The following is a 20,829-nucleotide window of genomic DNA, read 5'->3' as shown; positions in this document are numbered from 1 at the left end:
CATGATTGTCTCTCGAGATTGTTTCCACTGATTGTACTGACGACTGAGCCCGTGATTGTACTGGCGACTGAGCCCGTGACTGTACTGACGACTGAGGTCAGTGTGGGGGTCTAGACTCACTCAGAAACAGAAACTTTCATAAACAGAAATTCAAAAACAAACTGCACAAGGTCTATTGGGCCATACAAAACAGCTCCTGCTTATATCCACCCAAACCCATTCATATACATGTCAGTCCTTCGCTTGAAACAACCCAGCGGTCCCACGTCAACACCCTGGGTCGTGATGTGCAACGCCGCGAGACAAGGAGAGACAGGTGTCTCAATCTCATTTTTCTCATTCCCTTCTTGTTCTCATTCTCTTTTCCCATGCTCTCACTGTTCTCAGTCCTCTATGACCAGCAAGTGAGAATGTCAGCCTTAGCTGTGTTCATTGTTTCATTAGAAAGTATACGACGCAAGAGGGAAGTCTGCAAAAGCAACGCAACCCGTCCTCGACTCAAGTCTATTACATCCAGCGGTCGACCCCACAGACGCATTCATAAATTTGTACGTGCTGTTCATTCAAAACGGGAATTTTCTCAAATATAAATTAATATTATAATATATTAGCATATTGTGCATATATATAGGCATAGGTTAGGTTAGGTGTTTAGGTTCTGTTGGCGATTATTTGTATTTGTAGTACGTGGGTGAAGCATTTATAGCGTTGTGGTTCGAACAAAATTCGTCAGTGAAGCACTTGTTCCGGAAGTGTTCGAACGTCATCAGTTGTGAGTCGTGTGTAAACCGTTTTTCATTCATAAACACCTGGGGGGTTGGCGGGTGTATGGAATCACTTTTGGGTCTTTGTTTGGAGGACGGATTGTTGGAGGACGGGCTGTTGGAGGACGGATTGTTGGAGGACCCGCTGTTGGAGGATGGCCTGAAGCAACGATACTCTTCAGACGGTCAATAGTCACGGCTCGGAATGAGCAGGAGCAAGCACGGTGATTGGCTGGTTATGATAGCCAATCAAGAAACAATTGGCTCGCCTTGGTAGCACTGTTAAGTCGACCAGTCGACCACACTCCAGGAGCTGGTGTTGTCTTGTTCAAGAGGTCTGGAGTCAGGAAGGGAGGGGCTGGAGTCAGGAAGGGAGGGGCTGGAGTCAGGAAGGGAGGGGCTGGAGTCAGAGGGGGAGTGGTCTCGTTAACTACAATGACAGATAAATATAGTACACTATACATGGAGTACCCGGCGGTGCCCGAGTCGACCTGGTGCCTTGGTCGACCTCCTACCTTGGTCGACCTGGTATGTGGGTCGACCTGGTGGCAATTTGTAATAATTCCAACTCTGTCATTGTCAGTGTTAACAAGAGTTAATGACGCGAAACTCTTAGCGTCAGGCTAAATAAAACTGTGAAAATTAACTTAGGAGAGTTAGTTTTTTCAAATTGATTCTCAAGTTATGAAAATGTAAGAAAAATAACGAAGATTCGTGCTAGATTGCTAGCACGAATCACTGCTCTCATCCATTTGGTCACATTCAATAATATATATATATCTATATGTACATATATAATATATATATATATATATATATATATATATATATATATATATATATATATATATATATATATATATATATATATAATATATATAAGCAACCATAGATAGAGGAGACCTTGTGAGATGCTGGAACGACCATCAAAAGCATTCACAAGAAAATGCACTTAGGCGCTAACGAGTTGATTTTGCATATAAAAGGTGCTAATGGTTGAATAGTGTCGCCTGGAGAGTGCGTTAAGCTGCAGGTGTGCGTGTACAGGTGTGTGTGTACAGGTGTGTGTGTGTGTACAGGTGTGTGTGTGTGTACAGGTGTGTGTGTGTGTGTGTACAGGTCCGTTTAACAGGCAGGAATAACATGTAAAATGATCCATTGGATAAGGGAGTACGTAAGCAATAGGAAGCAGAGAGTTACAGTGAGGGGTGAGACCTCAGATTGGCGTGAAGTCACCAGTGGAGTCCCACAGGGCTCTGTACTCGGTCCTATCCTGTTTCTGATATACGTACATGATCTCCCAGAGTGTATAGACTCATTCCTCTCAATGTTTGCTGACGACGCCAAAATTATGAGAAGGATTAAGACGGAGGAGGCCAAACTGAAGGATTGGTCGAACAAATGGTTGTTAGAGTTTAACCTAAGCAAATATAATGTAATGCAAATAGGTGGAGGGAGCAGGAGGCCAGATACTAGGTATCATTTGGGAGATGAAATTCTTCAAGAGTCAGAGAGAGAGAGAGAAAAACTTAGGGGTTGATATCATGCCAGACCTGTCCCCTGCAGCCCATATCAAGAGGATAACATCAGCGGCATATGCCAAGTTAGCCAACATACGAACGGCCTTTAAAAACTTGTGTGAGGAATCATTCAGAACTTTGTATACCACATATATCAGACCAATTCTGGAGTATGCAGCTCCAGCATGGAGTTCATATCTAGTCAAACATAAGACAAAACTTGAAAAAGTTCATAGATTTGCCACCAGACTAGTACCCGAACTGAGAGGTATACGGTACGAGGAGAGACTTCGGGAATTAAACATCACGCCGCTGGAAGACAGAACAGTTAGGAGGGACATGATCACCTCATACAAGATTCTCAAAGGAATTGATAGGGTTGATAAAGACAGGCTATTTAACAAAAGGGGCACACGCACTAGGGGACACAGGTGGAAATTGAATTCCCAAAGGAGTCACAGAGATATTAGAAAGAACTTTTTCAGTGTCAGAGTAGTTAACAGATGGAATGCATTAGGCAGTGATGTGGTGGAGGCTGACTCCATACACAGTTTCAAGTGTAGATATGATAGAGCCCAATAGGCTCAGGAACCTGTACACCTGTAGATTCCCCTGAGGATTTTGTAGGTTGTGATCATGTCTCCTCTTACTCTTCTGTCTTCCAGTGGCGTAAGGTGCATTTCCCGCAGCCTTTCCTCGTAACTCATGTCTCTTAGTTCTGGGACTAGTCTAGTGGCAGACCTTTGGACTTTTTCCAGCTTCGTCTTGTGCTTGACAAGGTACGGGCTCCATGCTGGGGCTGCATACTCCAGGATTGGTCTTACATATGTGGTATACAAGATTCTGAATGATTCCTTACACAGGTTCCTGAAGGCTGTTCTGATGTTAGCCAGCCTCGCACATGCCGCAGACGTTATTCTTTTTATGTGGGCTTCAGGAGACAGGTTTGGTGTGATATCAACTCCCAGATCTTTCTCTCTGTCCGTTCACTCTGTCCCTCTGTTCTCTGTTCGTTCTGTCCCTCACTCTGTGTACTCACCTAGTTGTGTTTGCGGGGGTTGAGCTCTGGCTCTTTGGTTCCTCCAAAGTGTGTGTGTGAGTGTGTGCGTGTGTGTTAAAGCGGGATAGGTGCAGCCTATTTACCCACTATTTTAACGGTAATGTTAATTTACAAAATTACTGGGAGAATATTCCATTATGAATTACACTAAGAACATTTAACTCCTACAGATGGAGTAACGGTAAAGTCTTGTACTCGAGTGTACTGGTTAGGAAGTTATTCTCAGCTAAGAATACGTAAGGAAAAGTGGTTTAGGGATTTGTTGTATTACTTCAAAATTATCCATGTACTTCTGGTAGTGTCCGAGGCGATAAGTGATACATAGAGCCAGGGGGATGGTGGGGAGGTACAAGTACAAATAGGTGAGTACACACACACACACACACACTACGTATGTTTCTCTCTCATCATCTACGCGTATCTGTGTGTCTCGCTGATCCTCTCACTCTCTCATTCACTTACCCATGCACACAGTGGAACACAAGAGCTTAACGAATAAAAAGCAGGTGTTTACAGAGAGGGGAGGAAGTTATTAGTTATGGCTTGATGTTTCCTACCACCCACACGACCACCTTTGTTGAGGCGAGTAGGAGCAGGAGCAGCAGGAGTAGGAGCAGGAGTAGGAGCAGGAGTAGCAGGAGTAGGAGCAGCAGGAGAAGCAGGAGTAGGAGCAGCAGGAGGACTAGGAGCAGGAGCAGCAGAAGTAGGAGCAGCAGGAGTAGCAGGAGTAGGAGCAGCAGGAGAAGCAGGAGTAGGAGCAGCAGGAGGACTAGGAGCAGGAGCAGCAGGAGTAGCAGGAGTAGGAGCAGCAGGAGAAGCAGGAGTAGGAGCAGCAGGAGTAGCAGGAGTAGGAGCAGCAGGAGTAGCAGGAGTAGGAGCAGCAGGAGCAGCAGGAGTAGGAGCAGCAGGAGTAGCAGGAGTAGGAGCAGCAGGAGAAGCAGGAGTAGGAGCAGCAGGAGGACTAGGAGCAGGAGCAGCAGGAGTTAGTTGTGAGGGGAAGGAAGAAAACATTGCAAGACGTGAAGAAGTAGACAGGATGCTGAACGTGATAGTAATTTATCTTACCTCTCAGGACAGAGGACAGAAGCTGAAGTATTACAAAAGTGTTGCAAATCATTATTGCAGGATTGTCATGGGAGCATGCAATCTCCTTCATAAAAATGATGTGTGTATGTGTACTCACCTATTTGTTGTTTCAGGATCGAGCTCTGGCTCTTGGATTCCGCCAGTCTAGCCGACAGTTGTTTAAAGTAATGAGTCGTGTCCTGTTACCCTATCATATCTACTTTTGAAATTATTAATAAACTTTGCTTCGATAACCTACTTCGATAACCTTCGATAACCAATTTTGTTAGTTGCATTTTCTCACCACTCTTACGGTAAATGAAAACTTTCTAACATCTCTATGACTCATCTGAGTTATGTGTATGTGTGTGTGTATTTACCTAAGTGTAGTTACAGGATGAGAGCTACGCTCGTGGTGTCCCGTCTTCCCAGCACTCTTTGTCGTATAACACGTTGAAACTACTGACGGTTTTGGCCTCCACCACCTTCTCACTTAACTTGTTCCATCCGTCTACCACTCTTTTTGCAAAAGAAAACTTTCTAATATTTTTTTTGGCACCTTTGTTTCTTTAGCTTGAATGTGTGTCTTCTTGTTCGTGAAGTTGCTGGTTTCAGGAACTCCTCTTAGTCAATTTGGTAGATTAATGTTAGTATTTTGTAAGAGGTGATCATATCACCTCTTTTTCTTCTATCTTCTAGTTCTGGCATGTTTAACGCCTCTAGTTTCTCCTCGTAACTTTTGTTTTTCAGTTCCGGAAGCCATTTTTTTGCATGCCGTTGCACCTTTTCCAGTTTATTGATGTGTTTCTTGAGGTTTGGGCACCATACAACTGCTGCATATTCCAATTTTGGTCTCACGAAAGTTATGAACAATTTCTTTAGTATTTCACCAGCCATATAATTACAATCAAGTCTAAAGTTGGAAAGCGACACACACGCTCCTCTCACAATGTTCTTTATGTGTTCCTCTGGCGACAGCTTACTATCCTCAACCACTCCTTGGTCTCCTTCTTTATTAGAGTTCTCTAATTTAAATTAAAACTCATCAAGGCGACCACACAGAATAAACATTCCTAACGAATAAATTATAATTGCTCGGATATTAATCTAAATTATTGACACCTGAAATGAAATTGACCATCAATGTCCTGAGGGAGCCGGTCGGCCGAGCGGGACAGCACGCTGGACTTGTGATCCTGTGGTCCCGGGTTCGATCCCGGGCGCCGGCGAGAAACAATGGGCAGAGTTTCTTTCACCCTATGCCCCTGTTACCTAGCAGTAAAATAGGTACCTGGGTGTTAGTCAGCTGTCACGGGCTGCTTCCTGGGGGTGGAGGTCTGGTCGAGGAACGGGCCGCGGGGACACTAAAAAGCCCCGAAATCATCTCAAGATAACCTCAAGATATCAACGTGGCTGTTTTTTCCTCTCCCGTGGGAGACAATTCCCCCGTGCCCAGGGGGGGGGTGGTTGGCGCTGAACAACTGGTCATTACCCCATCACCGTGGGGCCGTCATCACTACCCCCCCGGACTAATGCCACTGTCAACACGTGATAACATCGTTCATGGAAGGTTTGTGGGTTATATATTTTATGCCCTTAACCTCCAGTCACTCTCAACCCCAGAGTGTCTATAGCAGGGAGGGGGGGAAGGGAATTGTCAGGGGAAAGCGCCAAGCCGTTACGACTATATATCACTTGGAAGGGGTCAGGATAATGATTTGCGATGGGACGGTGGGGAAGGAATGGCACTCAAGCACTTGATGGACAGTCGGGGATTGAACGCCGACTTGCATGAAGCGAGACTGTCGCTCTACCGTCCAGCCTGAGCGGTTAATAAACCACTTGGACTGGACGTTACGTTAGGTTACGTTGGTGTGAGCTGGACCACACACACACACACACACACACACACACACACACACACACACACACACACACACACACACACACACACACACACACACACACACACACACACACACACAAGTGTGTGTGTGTGCGTGTATCGTTTGTCAGTGAATTGTCTGGGAGAAATATCATTAGCCTCAAGATCACAGTGTTGACGAGTAGATGAGGGGGGGGGGGTTTGGCAGGGGGGGGGGAGGGAGGCCTGGAGGAGCGAGGGGGGGGCCTAAGGGCCTGGGGAGGCCTGGGGGTGAACAGGGGAACAAGGGGAGAGAGCCCACTAATATCAGGTCCCAATAGGTGGTGTTAATTAGCCAGGTATTTTATCCGGGCGTGACAATGATGTATGATTCACCTTCCCTCTTATTGTGCTTCAGGGCAACAATGGCACGGCTCGCATCTCTCACCTGTGAAAGGAAAGTGAGGGATCAAAACTGTGTGGTTTGGGTGAATATTTTATGTGTTTGTGTTTTGTGTTTGTGTAACCTTTTCTGTTGGTGCTTTTGTAGGTTATTGAGGGTGTGTAATTACCTAAGTGTAATTACCTAAGTGTAGTTACAGGATGAGAGCTACGCTCGTGGTGTCCCGTCTTCCCAGCACTCTTTGTCATATAACGCTTTGAAACTACTGACGGTCTTGGCCTCCACCACCTTCTCACCTAACTTGTTCCAACCGTCTACCACTCTGTTTGCGAAAGTGAATTTTCTTATATTTCTTTTGTTATTTGTTTATTATTTCTCTTCTTATTTGTGTGCGTGTGTGCAGGTGTCCCTCGCATAGCTGCATGTACAGTCAGCGAGATCTTCCTCTGGGGGTTCCCGCCTCCCACCTGTTATTACTTGCTACTTTTACAGTTCCTGAAATTTGAATGATATACTTGGTTATGAAGTTATTATCTTTGGTAGCTTCAACGGCTTCTGGGTCAAGCTCCTAATTGCTTTCCTCCTGAGTCGTTGTTTGTAGTGTTCCCTTGTTCGGCTTCCTTCATGTAGAAAGGTCTAACTCTGTTACTTTATCTGCTCATATCAATATCTTTTACTCTGACCTTTCTTCTAGAGTGTTTAGGCTGAATTCTCTAACTATGGTCTCATAATGCAACTATCTTGTATGTGATATTAGACTGGTAGGAAATCTGTGGACCGTCGGTGTCTTCCACACTTGGCGCTGCACATTCTATGACCAGCGTCTTAATAATGTTCGGAATCATTCCATAGTTACGCATTTATGTGCTGTTCTTATATTTGCTCATTTTTCATGTGCTGCCAATGTGTGCATATATTTACATATCTTTCAGGGTTTCCTCTAATCTTCTGTTATAACCCGTGTCAGGGATCTACTCTGCCTTGGTCTGAAGATGTCCTTGAAGCTTATATTTACCATTTTACAGACTTTCTTATCGTTTTCTGTGAAGGCATCTTCTTAGCTTCTTAGCCTTTACCGTTGTCTTCTTGCTTGGGTAAGTGGTAACCCTGGCTGGTCTTGAGTTAATACTTCTGTCATTATCAGACTGCCTCCGGAGCATCTTCTCAGCGTAGTGTACTCTTATCTTAGTTCTTATTAGTTCCTTTACGTTTTCCTCTGTACTCCGCTATGTGTGTGCTCTTTCCGTGTCTTTTGTATTTTGCCTCATTACATTGCCGAGTCATAGGTTAATATTGCTCTTCTCATTGCTACTCTCCAATATGCTAAGCATTTACCTGCAACCTCAGTGCATTTCCAGACTTTATACATGTCGTTAATTGTCTTCCTCTCAGGTCCATTCTCCCAATATATTGCCTGATTGAAGTCATTTGCGCTTCTGTAGTCTCCTCGCCTGTAGTTTCAATTCCTCCTGGACTCACTAGCCATGGTGTTCACACTCTTCTGTTCCACGTTGGGGTCAAGTACTCCATCGCAGTGGTTGCTGGCCTCCAGTGCTACTTCATAACTCAACCTCCTGTCAGTAGTGGTAATGACGGCTTAGCTTTAAAGTTTTTGTTTTGGCAAAATTTAAAGCTGAGCCGTCATCGTTTATAGGGTGGTAGGTCAGACCTAAAAAAATTTAAGCTGCGTCGTCACTGTTTTAAGAGTGGATTTTGACAGGGGTCCCAATTCGTCACTGCGGTCTTAAGGAATTGTTATGGGGAAAATAATCACTGCAGTCTTAAGGAATTCTTATGTTAAAATGTTCCCGCTGCGGTCTTAAGGAATTCTAATGGAGAAAATAGGTGGTACTGTAGAGATGATATTTTCTCTATAACAATTCCTTAAGACCGCAGCGGGGAATTTTCTCCATAACAATTCCTTAAAACCATACCGACAAATTTTCTCCATTAGAATTCAATAACACTGCAGCTTAAACTTTTTCTTCAAAATAATTCCTTAACACAGCAGTGTGTGTATATGTTCTCCATAAGAATTTCTTAAGACTGCAGCGAGTATTTTTCCCCTAAAAGAATTCCTTAACACTGCAGTGGGAACATTTCAACATAGGAATTCATTAAGACCACAGCCAGTATTTTCCCTATAAGAATTCCTAAAGACCACAGCAATGAATTTTCTCCGTAACAATTCCTTAAGAACGCAGTGACGAATTGAGACTGTCAAAATCCACCCTTAAAAAGGTGATGGCACACCTTTAATTTTTTTAGGACTGACCCGCCACCCTAAAAACGATGACGGTGCAGCTTTAAATTTTGCCAAAACAAAAATTTAAAGTTAAGCCGTCATTACCACTACTCCTATCATGTGCTTCGCTCTGAGTAAAGGCTACGTTTAGAATCCTGGTTCATACGCTTCACCCTTGTTGCTTGTGTTATGTGCTGTTTTAACAATTATATAACTGTAGTGTCTGCTAATTTCAGTTTTAATGTGTATTCCCCGTCATGGAAATATTTCGTTGTCTACCCGAAGTCGACAACGTCTAGGAGCTTTTCTCTTATGCTATTTGCTATTGTTTCTGCCTCTACTTGACCTTATATTATCAGCCTTTGATTATCATCGCTGCTAGCACTCGTGAGTTTGGTGACTCTGGAATCATTTAACTCTTCTAATTCCATGGTAAGGGTATCTCACTTCTGGTTGTTCCTCATATCTAGCAGGAATTATAAATGAGAAGTGTTTTTAGTTCGGTTTCGTATCGGCCATAACATGTTAACTCATGAGTACTTGGTAGACAGTACACCCGCTTAGAGTTATACATCTCCTAACTGAATGTCCTGATTTTCTGTTCATTTGTGGCAACTTGAGAGAACCGGCTGCATTGAAAGAGACAAATATCATCTGTGCTTTTACCTGCTCACTTGGGGGACTGTCAGCTCCAGCGATCACAATATATAGGCAAGACGACATCATCTCTTTCAGGACGCCTGACAATGCACAGGCAACAAGGCTGTATCAAATTTCATATAATTTCTACACACGAGCAGACTATCACTAGATATATTCTAACCATCAACACAGAAATAATATACAATCTGACAATAACAGACAGACATAGCCGAGGCACTAGATATGAAACAGTCGTCTATCAACAGGCAGCTCACACTTTGGTACATCCTACCATCTACAAGACAAAGACAGAACTGCCAGCTCACACTACACCTATTGGCCTAGCCGACCAATGAGAATGCAGGGCGAAAAGGCATAGTCCTTTTGACTGGGTAACACCTCACCGCATCCTATATTGTATATGTACTGTCAGGACTCCTGGTTCAACCTTGAGGCCGAAGCGGACGTCTGGACACCTCCTCCGCCTGGGAGCCGCCGGATCACCTCTTGTTTTCACGTTTTGGCTTTGCTACTGCCGTTTGGCATCCCTCTTCAGCGGTCCGATTGTACGACGCCTGGCACACATATCGCTTTGGGTCACAGGATTGTTGATAGATTTTTTTTTTTTTTACGTGTACTGGCTGGTTCTCCCGGCGGGGTGACGGTGTTCCGGGGCCGGCTTGGCCTAGAGGTGCCGGGGGTTGGTGGGCTCCTGGTGTGCCCTCGGTCGTGGTGGGCGGCCGGCTTCTGCTCTGCCGGAGGACACTGGATAACTTTTGCGTTTTAGTTGGGTTCAGAGTTTTGGTTTTGGTACCTGGTGTTCTCTGTGTGGAGCGGGGCCGGTGCTTGTGACCCTGAGGGACTCCTGGGGCTCCCCAATCATCTGCTCGTCTGTGCGTTTATTTGCCGTATGGCATATTAGTTTCTAGTGATTGGCATCACTCGTTTTGCGATTTGACTTGGCGTTTCACCTTTCGTGGCTTCGCGATTCACCCTTAACGGGTACGCCAGGGCGCATCCGATCCCACGATCGTCGTCGCCCGTAAATCAACAACAACATATGTACTGTCAAACCCGCTAATTTGTACAGCTACAGCCCCGCTCCTGTGCCAGGTAAGTCCACTATGGACTCATCCTAGCCCGTGCTGCTTGCAACTTTTTGTTCACAGTAGCTGATTCTAAAACAACAACAACAACAGCTAATTTGTATTCGCTTTCCTTCTGCCTACGACAATGAAGAGAGCCACAACGAAACGCGTCACACCAAAAAATATTGTGAAATGAACTTCGAATAGTTAATTTTTAAGTTTTCCTCTTAAGTGAACAGCATACGAAATATAAAAAAAGACTCGTGCCACAATCATTAGTATATATAATTTTGCCATTGCATTTTATTAACGAGTGTATGTGACCTAATTATTTAATTAGCATAAACACAAAATAAACATATAAACACACATAACTCTAGCGAGTTATACGCCGTATAGTTGGTGCAATCAGCTGATTTTGTTTACATTCCTAGCACATGAATGGAGTCACGATCTCACTCATCTGGACAAATGTTTTCCAGCTGACGAATGACGTCACTACTCCGGCCAGACTGACATACTGTTAACAACAGCTGGTGAATGACGTCATCATGCCAGTAAACTATTTACCTCCACAGGTGATGAATGACGTCATTTTATCAGCCAAACTGATCTATTATCTGCCATGATGTCACTACGTCAGCCAAACTGATTCATTGTTCACCTCTACAGCTGATGTCACCACGTCAGCCAAACTGATACACTGTTTACCTCCACAGCTGATGTCACCACGTCAGCCAAACTGATTCACTGTTTACCTCCACAGCTGATGAGTGACGTCACTCTTAATAATCTGATCTAATGTTTACTTCCTCAGCGAGTTCCAGCAAGTACCCGCACTACGTCTTCAACAACCTCGATAAGGAGAACACCGGGGTCATCAGCTTCGAGGTAAGCTGTTATGAATTGTGGTGATCAACGTTGCTGTGATTATAGGCGTAGCGTGCGTAAAATTATTGTGATTGTAGGAATGTAAGTGCTACAGTGTTATGATTGTAGGTATATTTGAGATATTGTGTTGTTATTACAGGTATCTATGTGCAGTTGTGTTGTAACTGTATAATTCTGACATAAGGATGTGATTGTAGGTGTAATTAGACGACATTGTTGTCATTGTAGGTATAATTGGGCTAAAATGTTGCGATTGTCAGTATAGATGGACTAGTGCTATGACTGTAGGCATTGTTGCGCTATAATGTTTGTGATTGTTGGTATAGTTGGGCTCTATTGCTGTGATTGTTGATATATTTTTTGGTGTGGCTTCAAGATAGTCCAAGAAGACTTCCCCTTCAATTGACGGTCAATAACGACCCCCGAGCAACGGGTGTGAAGAGATCCCCCTCGTTAACGACTCCTTCACTCTTGTTAACCTGCACACCCAGCAAATTAACCCCCCCCCCCCTCCCATCTAATCTACAACAAATCTAGCTAATATTAAGGGAAAGTGTGTCTCTGTCAGACTATGGCGTTGTGTCTGGAGGTGTTGTGGAGCCATAGTGTTGTGGGGGTTATTAATTGAAAGTTAATACATGAGTTATGAATGTGTGTGTGTGTGGAGAGAGCAGGTTATGGTCAGTTATGTATGTAATGTCTGGTTATTTCTGTGGTTAGAATGTTCTCTTGCTTTTCTCCTTCTGTCTGTCTGTCTGCCTGCCTGCCTGCCTGCCTGCCTGCCTGCCTGCCTGCCTGTCTGTCTGTCTGTCTGTCTGTCTGTCTGTCTGTCTGTCTGTCTGCCTGCCTGCCTGCCTGCCTGCCTGCCTGCCTGCCTGCCTGTCTGTCTGCCTGTCTGTCTGTCTCTCTCTCTCTCTCTCTCTCTCTCTCTCTCTCTCTCTCTCTCTCTCTCTCTCTCTCTCTCTCTCTCTCTCTCTCTCTCTCTCTCTCTCTATCTCTCTATCTCTCTCTGCCCAATCACTTGGGGGATGGACGGTAGAGCGACGGTCTCGCTTCCTGCAGGTCAGCGTTCAATCCCCGACCGTCCAAGTGGTTGGGCGCCATTCCTTCCCTCCCGTCCCATCCCAAATCCTTATCCTGATTGATTGATTGACTGAGGAACATTAAGCCACCACAAGAGGTGGCACGGGCGTGAGTAGCCCGGAAGTGGTAGATGTTTGGAGTGAATGTTGTCTCTGGTGGTGTAAACTTTTGCAGTGTCTCTGGGGGTGCAGTGGATCCTGACCCCTTCCCTGTGCTGTATAGGCCTAATGGCTTGGTGCTTTCCCCTGCAAGATCCCTTCCCTTCTCGACCGGCACTCACCCACAGTAATCTCCCTCCTCCCCGTACAGGATCCTCGCCCACAGTAATCTCCCTCCTCCTCCCCATACAGGATCCTCCCCCACAGTAATCTCCCTCCTCCTCCCCATACAGGATCCTCGCCCACAGTAATCTCCCTCCTCCTCCCCATACAGGATCCTCGCCCACAGTAATCTCCCTCCTCCTCCCCATACAGGATCCTCGCCCACAGTAATCTCCCTCCTCCTCCCCGTACAGGATCCTCGCCCACAGTAATCTCCCTTCTCCTCCCCATACAGGATCTGATCACTCTACTCTCGCGTCTCTCAAGAGGATCCCTAAACGACAGACTTAAGTGGATCTTCTCCCTCTACGACCTGAACGGCGACGGGTGCATCACGCGACAGGAGATGACAGACGTGGTGCAGGCCGTCTACGACCTGATGGGCAAGCACACGGACACGCCCGTCGACGAGCAGACAGTGGGGCTCAAGGTGGAGTCTCTCTTCACGGTGGGTCTCCTGTCTCCTGCCCGGCACTCCTCGTGTTACGGGTCTGGGGGCAGGTTAACTTATCTTTTGGTCCCTCCTGCTGGCTTGATTGGCGGGAGTGTAGGCCTACTGTGACTGGGGGTAGTGTAGGCCTACTGTGACTGGGGGTAGTGTAGGCCTACTGTGACTGGGGGTAGTGTAGGCCTACTGTGACTGGGGGTAGTGTAGGCCTACTGTGACTGGGGGTAGTGTAGGCCTACTGTGACTGGGGTAGTGTAGGCCTACTGTGACTGGGGGTAGTGTAGGCCTACTGTGAATGGGGCGCGGTAGTGTAGGCCTACTGTGTCTGTTGCCTGCGTTGTTTGGTGATCTTTTCCCCTTTGTGAAATACGAAGGATAACAAATATATCTAGATGATAGCCAGGGAGGATGACTGGATTGGACAAGCTGTAGTTGCAGATGTCTCTGGTCAGGTGTTGCAGATGTTTCTGGTCAGGTGTTGCAGATGTCTCTGGTCAGGTGTTGCAGATGTTTCTGGTCAGGTGTTGCAGATGTTTCTGGTCAGGTGTTGCAGATGTCTCTGGTCAGGTGTTGCAGATGTTTCTGGTCAGGTGTTGCAGATGTCTCAGGTCAGGTGTTGCAGATGTTTCTGGTCAGGTGTTGCAGATGTCTCTGGTCAGGTGTTGCAGATGTTTCTGGTCAGGTGTTGCAGATGTCTCTGGTCAGGTGTTGCAGATGTCTCTGGTCAGGTGTTGCAGATGTTTCTGGTCAGGTGTTGCAGATGTCTCAGGTCAGGTGTTGCAGATGTCTCTGGTCATGTGTTGCAGCATTAATGTGTGGGGGAGAAAACAAAAACATTTTACGGACTAATCTTTACACTTAGAGAATGTTTAGTCACTATATTTATAAAGTGTAAGATGAAAGAAACAAGTGCTTGTACACCACTCACCACGTGGTGGTGGAGCGGCCCGCCACGTGGTGGTGGAGCGGCCCGCCACGTGGTGGTGGAGCGGCCCGCCACGTGGTGGTGGAGCGGTCCGCCACGTGGTGGTGGAGCAGCCCACCACGTGGTGGTGGAGCGGTCCACCACGTGGTGGTGGAGCGGTCCGCCACGTGGTGGTGGAGCGGTCCGCTACGTGGTGGTGGAACGGCCCGCTACGTGGTCTTGGTCCTGGGGGCTTCTGGCCTTGGTCCTGGGGTCTTCTGGCCTCCCAGGTGAGTGGTCCGAACGTGAAGCTGTGTATGATGCCACTGGACGGCTCCTGAGAGTTGAGTGTGCCCGGAAGACGCAGCATCCGGCGGGTGGGCATCACTCTCCTTGGCGAGATGAGAGGTCCTCCATGTCTTGGCTGCATCACCTGATGAGTCCAGGTTCGAATCCTCCTCGTGGCTCCTACAGATTTTCTCCTTGATTCATCAAGTAACGGCTAGGGAATTTCTGTAGTAACCTTCTATGTTATTTTCGTTACTCCTATTTCTCTCTCTCTCTCTCTCTCTCTCTCTCTCTCTCTCTCTCTCTCTCTCTCTCTCTCTCTCTCTCTCTCTCTCTCTCTCTCTCTCTCTCTCTCTCTCTCTCCCTCCCTTCCTTTCTCCCTCCTCTCTCTCTCTCTCCCTTCCTTTCTCCCTCCTCTCTCTCTCTCTCTCTCTCCTTCTCCATCTCTCTACTCATTCTCCCCGAGCCGTTCATCAGCTTTCCCAGATGTCTTAGTTTACTCAGGGTGAAGGTTGTAAACTAGGGCTTGACCGCGTCTCGGAAGGATAGGCCTACTTCGGTTGATTGGCTCTTGGAGTGGCCCGGGGGGGGGGGGGGGGGGGGCGGTGCCCGGGGCACTCTAGGTAGAGTCTCACAGCAGGATTGGAATAATCTTAAGCTAATATCTTCAGTGTGAGATTGGATCTTGTGCTGGAAAAGGGCATCTAATCACCCTGAAGGGGGGGGGGGGAGCGATAATAGTCGTATTGGCAATAGATTAAGTTGCAGATTAAAGGTTCTATTGTTGAGTTTTGTCATAGCTGGTGATTCCACTACTTGCCTTTATGATAGAATCTTTTTAGAATATGATTTAATTTTTCTTAACTGTTTTTACTTAACTTAAACTGTTTTTAATGGAATTTTGTATTTGGGCTAATTTTTCCCTTTTCATTAATTCATTGAGTATAACATCTTGAGCTGGTTTGTGGGGGAGATTTTAAGTGATTTTTTTAAGTGACTGAAGATACATTCAGTAATTATCAGACGGATTAATAATTTAAAACTCATAACTAATTAAAATAATTATCATCTGGGAAAAACGGTAGACGGCTCGGAGAGAATGAGGGAAGAGAGAGACGGGAGGGAGAAAGAGGGAAGAAAGGAGGTAAGAAAGAGAATTAAAAATCATAGAAGCTTAGTACAGAAATTACCTAGCCGTTACAATCACGTTAATTTGATTACCTTGTTCGCTTGAAGAGAAGCGGTGGAGGCCGAGCTGCTGTACCACAGCCAGAGTGCACGCGAGCAGGGAGTGGAACCCCTGACTTGGCTTCAGTGGAAGCCTCAGGACCCCTCGAGGATTCAACTGAATCCCAGGTTGCATTACTGTAGAGCATATCAGCCTACAGGTTTACGGCTTGTGTTTGAGAATTTCCAATGTGCAGGTTCGAATCCTCCTCTCGGCTCCTACTGATTTTCTCACTGAAAAATCACTTTAGTGTGATTTCCTCGTACATGACTGGACTAAGACCAAGTAAGCATTGAAAGAGTCGGCGGTGCCTTGAGACTCCTCGGTAATGATCTCCAAGGAGCTCATGCTCTGGCCTACTCTGTGAGGCTTTGCGTACCTCTTATCTTTTGATGTATTCATGTCTCTCCTCCTTCACCGTGGCGCGGTGGGCGACCAGGGGCCCGTGGAGCTGTCCTTTCTGGCGTCTAGAAGATGCACTCCTCCTCCTTCCCTGCACTAGTAGGGACTCGCTGGGAGTTCAAGGGCTGCTGACCCGGTGAACCCTCACCCCTACTCCGGCTTCCAGACTTCTATGGATGCTCTTGTATCAGCCGCTGACTCCATACTTCTTGGTATTGATTCTGCGTCCCCCACTCACCACCCTGTCACGCCCACCACCTCCTTCATGACGGTGACTTCCCGTGTCTCACCTACTGTGACGGTCACTGCCACGACTACCCCCTCACGCACCGTAACGACCACTACCCTCTCACGCACCGTAACGACCACAACCCTCTACTCTCGCACAATTAAATCCCATGAAGGGCGGTGGGAGTGTGGTGGGAGGTCGTGAGAGAAGCGAGGGTCCCTCACCAGTGTTCAGCTTCATCACTGGTTGTCGTCGTGTTGCTCCCAGTAAGACGCGCCGTCGTCCTCGTCCTCCCCTGCAGCAGGTTACGTCGGGACGAGGAACTTGTCGTAGTGTTGTTAGATGACCGGGATGAGGGTGGTGCTGTTGAAGACCTGACCCAGCGTACCGGCCTGCTCACTGAGGCGTCCCGTCACCGCCGTGGCTCCCGCCTTATCACAGTCCAGTCTCAAGGACAGGTTGACTGACTCTTCCCGCTGGTCCAGTGTACACGAGTCGATTGTTGTATCTAAAAAAATAATATACAACCTGATGTAAATTGTCTTAGTTTTATACGACCCGCCATTCGGGGGGTACAACCAGGTCCTTAATTACTTCAGGGCCCAGTCAATCTTCTCCGGATTAACGCTGAGTGCGCGCTCGCTCGTGTGTGTGTGTGTGTGTGTGTGTGTGTGTGTGTGTGTGTGTGTGTGTGTGTGTGTGTGTGTGTGTGTGTGCGTGCGTGCGTGCGTGTGTGTGTGTGTGTGTGTGTGTGTGTGTGTGTGTGTGTGTGTGTGTGTGTGTGTGTGTGTGTGTGTGTGTGTACTCAGTTGTGCTTGCGAGGGTTGAACTCTGGCTCTTTGGTCCCGCCTCTCAACTGTCAATCAACTCGTGTACAGATTCCTGAGCCTACTGGGCTCTATCATATCTACATCTGAAGCTGTGTATGGAGTCAGCCTCCACCAAATCACTGCCTAATGCATTCCACCTGTTAACTACTCTGACACTGATAAAATTCTTTCTAACCTCCCTTTTTGGGTACTCAGTTTCCTCCTGTGTCCCTTTGTTCATATTCCACACGTGCTAAATAGTTTGCCTTTGTCCACACTGTCAATTCCTCTGAGAATCTTTAGGTGGTTATCATGTCTCCCCTTAGTCTTCTGTCTTCCGGGGACGTGAGGTTTAGCTCCCCTAGCCTTTCCTCGTAGCTCATACCTCTCAGTTTTGGGACTAGTCTGCTAGCATACTTCTGAACCTTCTCTAACTTTGCCTTGTGTTTAACAAGGTATTGACTCCAGGTTGGAGCTGCATACTCCAGGATTGGTCTGACATAAGTGGTATACAAGGTTCTGAATTATTCCTTACACAAGTTTCTAACTGCAGTTTTTATGTTGGTGAATCTAGCATATGCTGCTGATGATGTCCTCTCGATGTGGGCCTCTGGGTACAGGTTCGGTGTGATATCAACACCAAGATCTTTCTCTCTATTTGACCCTTACAGGATTTCACCTTCCAGATGGTACCTTATACAACTAGGTGTGTACACTGTACACACCTAGTTGTACTCATCTATTTGTGTTTGCGGGGGGTTGAACTCTGGCTCTTTGGTCCCGCTTCTCAACTGTCAATCAACTGGTGTACAGATTACTGAGCCTATTGGGTTCTATCATATCTACATCTGAAGCTGTGTATGGAGTCAGCCTCCACCACAACACTACTTAATGCATTCCATTTGTTAACTACCCTGACACTGAAAAAATTCTTTCTAACGTCTCTGTGACTCATCTGGGCACTAAGTTTCCACCTGTGTCCCCTTGTTCGTGTTCTACCGGTGCTGAAGAGTTTGTCTTTGTCCACCCTTTGTGTGTGTCTGAGTGTGTCTCTGTATGTGTGTGTTTCGTCGTCAGAGTTTGTCTTACAAAATCAGTGGTTATTTCAGAACATTAAGGTTTGTGTTGGAGCTACTCTTGATAGTTCTATAATGTACTACATCTTGAGACAGTACTGGGAAAGGTGAAAAGAACTTACTCAAAGGTTGATTCCTGCGATGGAGTTTATAAACGATGTAGTTCATACGAAATATATTTCTGTCTCTTTCTCCCTTTTTATATTTCCCTCCCTCCCTCCCTCACTGTCTCCCTCACCACTAACGACTCTTCCCTCCCGCAGACTCTGGACTTGAACAAGGACGGTGTGATCACTCTGGACGAGTTCACTGAAGCTTGCAGCCAGGATAGCACCATTGCCTACAACATTGACGCCATGTTGCAGTGTGACGTCACGGTTCTCAACCCTTCTGACATCACTTCCTCTGACGCCATCACGCCTGACCACCCACCATCCAGGAACCTTAGGAGGTGACGTCATCCTGACCAATCGTCAAGCGAGAAGGATTCACATGAAGTGACATCATTGGCATCCTCCAATGCCAACTGAAGTATCGTCGAAACAAGCGGTTTACTGCAAAATACATTTCTCGTCATAATACAAAATGAACTGAGATGAACTTCAAGTCGAACGTTGCCAAACATGTCGCTAGGATGTTGTTAGGGTTTGAGATGTAAATACTCCAGAGAACCAATGTTTATGTTGTTGTGTTTGTTGATGGCGGGCGGCGACGGGGAGTCTTCATGGTGACTGGTTCGCGCCTCGGGTGTCAGGGCAGTGCTTTTGTGTCAGTCACGAGCTTCAAGCCGTGGGGAGGGAGGGAGGGAGGGAGGAATGGGGGAGAGTGGGCCGTCTTATCAGGCACTAAGACCATTGAAAGCTTTCTGTCTTTCCCCCTTTAAGATTTGTGGAAACATTGAAGACATTTTGTACAGCTTCTGTGTCTTTATTGTGGGTGTTGAAAGGTGTTTTGTGCCAGTACGCCACAAACACACACACATACACCCAGCTTGTATAGACACACTGACCAGAGTGTGGGCCTGCTGCTCCCCCTCCTGCTCCTAACAGCTGCTCAATCGACCCGTCTCCCACATTAACAAGCCACTAACTACACCAGGTCAACCACAAGAAACAAGGTCAATTATTTTTTTAAGGTTCACCATGAAGTGTGTCAAGTGTCAGTTGCTGCGGCTTTGTACATAGTTCAGATATCTTTATATTCTCTACATGCTTTGTGGCACAGTTATTTAATCTAATTATATACATTTATGTGTGAGAATCAACTTCAGGATGTCGGGACGTCGCGCAAGTCCATAGTCATTTTCTGCCGTGACGTCACATTCTTGTCTATTGGTGTTTGTTGATGTTGTGCTCTCCATCTACTCCCACACCTGTTGACTACCTGTTGAGGGTTTCGAGGATCAACGTCCTCGGAGCCCAGTCTCTGACCTCCACACATATTCTATTCGACATTGACTCTACAGTCAAAGGTATTTTTTCAATTTGGTATCATTTACATGACGAGAGGTTGTTAGCCCTGGAGGACGATCAGTCACTGGAAATTTGCATAATGACATATCGAATTATGTTGTCCATTTATGGTGTTAACTTAAATCCATTTGTTATTATGGATACTTCTAATTTAATCTAAATTTTCCTTTAAATATGACCAAACATTGAGACCCATTTTCTGTATAATACTCTGTATGCTGATTCCCATTTTCAATGGGGAAAATATATAACTTTAACGGTTTTTAAATATCACTAAGTTTTCCGAAACGGTTTTGTGCGATGAAGACAGCCAAATTAAAATAATGAAATACACAGCCTTATTTTGTATATTATAAAAAATTAATGGAAAAGTAATGTATTTAAAGGAAATTCACCATTTTCTATCAAAGAGGATACAGAAGCAAAGCTTTTAAATTTACATGTTGTTGTCGTTAAAGATTCGCTACCTGGAACAAGAAGTTCTAAGTAGCACGGGCTACGGCGAGCCCGTCTTAAAATTTACAGGCGGCAGTCAGTCCCAAAGCAATTTAATGTTAGAGTTCGATGCATTATATTTTCTACGATCCTTGATTTCCCAATCTGTACTCTGAATACTGATTCGATTCTTACATTCAGAAATGTGGCAATTCTTTACAAATTCAGAAAGCATCTTGATTCCAGGATATAAAACTATTTTGATTCTTAGATATAGTTTAAAATCCAATCATTCCTACTTTACTTCTAATTCCTTGGCCGAAACACTTTAATTCATAAAAAGTTTTACCACTCTAATTAAAAGAATTTTTTTCAGGTAGTTTGATGTTTTTGTTTTTAAATGTACCTCAAATTCTATAAATTTACTGGTAGAAATAGTCCTTTTTAAAATATCTTGATTCTTAATTTCATATGCCTTCAGGTACAGGAAAATCTAGAATGTCATAACTCCTACAAAACTTGGATTATTCTAATAGAATCTATATGCCTAGAATCCCTGTCTAGTCTGGACGGCCGTTATTCACTAAGAGCTT

General features: G+C 45.7%; 1 protein-coding gene across 1 annotated transcript in view; it reads left to right on the top strand.

Annotated features, from left to right (window-relative positions):
- The window catches only part of LOC123775304 (A-type potassium channel modulatory protein KCNIP1), a 96,619-nt gene extending 77,477 nt beyond the window's left edge, over positions 1-19,142 (top strand). The window contains exons 3-5 of the mRNA XM_069311677.1: positions 11,469-11,542; positions 13,181-13,393; positions 18,593-19,142. Coding sequence (XP_069167778.1) covers positions 11,469-11,542; positions 13,181-13,393; positions 18,593-18,784 — 479 coding nt within the window. The 3' untranslated portion in view covers positions 18,785-19,142. The remainder of the gene's footprint in view (positions 1-11,468; positions 11,543-13,180; positions 13,394-18,592) is intronic.
- Positions 19,143-20,829: the final 1,687 nt, after the last annotated feature.

This window comes from Procambarus clarkii, chromosome 70 (assembly GCF_040958095.1).
Source record: "Procambarus clarkii isolate CNS0578487 chromosome 70, FALCON_Pclarkii_2.0, whole genome shotgun sequence".
Classification (NCBI taxonomy): Eukaryota; Metazoa; Arthropoda; class Malacostraca; order Decapoda; family Cambaridae; genus Procambarus; species Procambarus clarkii.
This window is presented reverse-complemented; position numbering and strand designations above follow the sequence as displayed.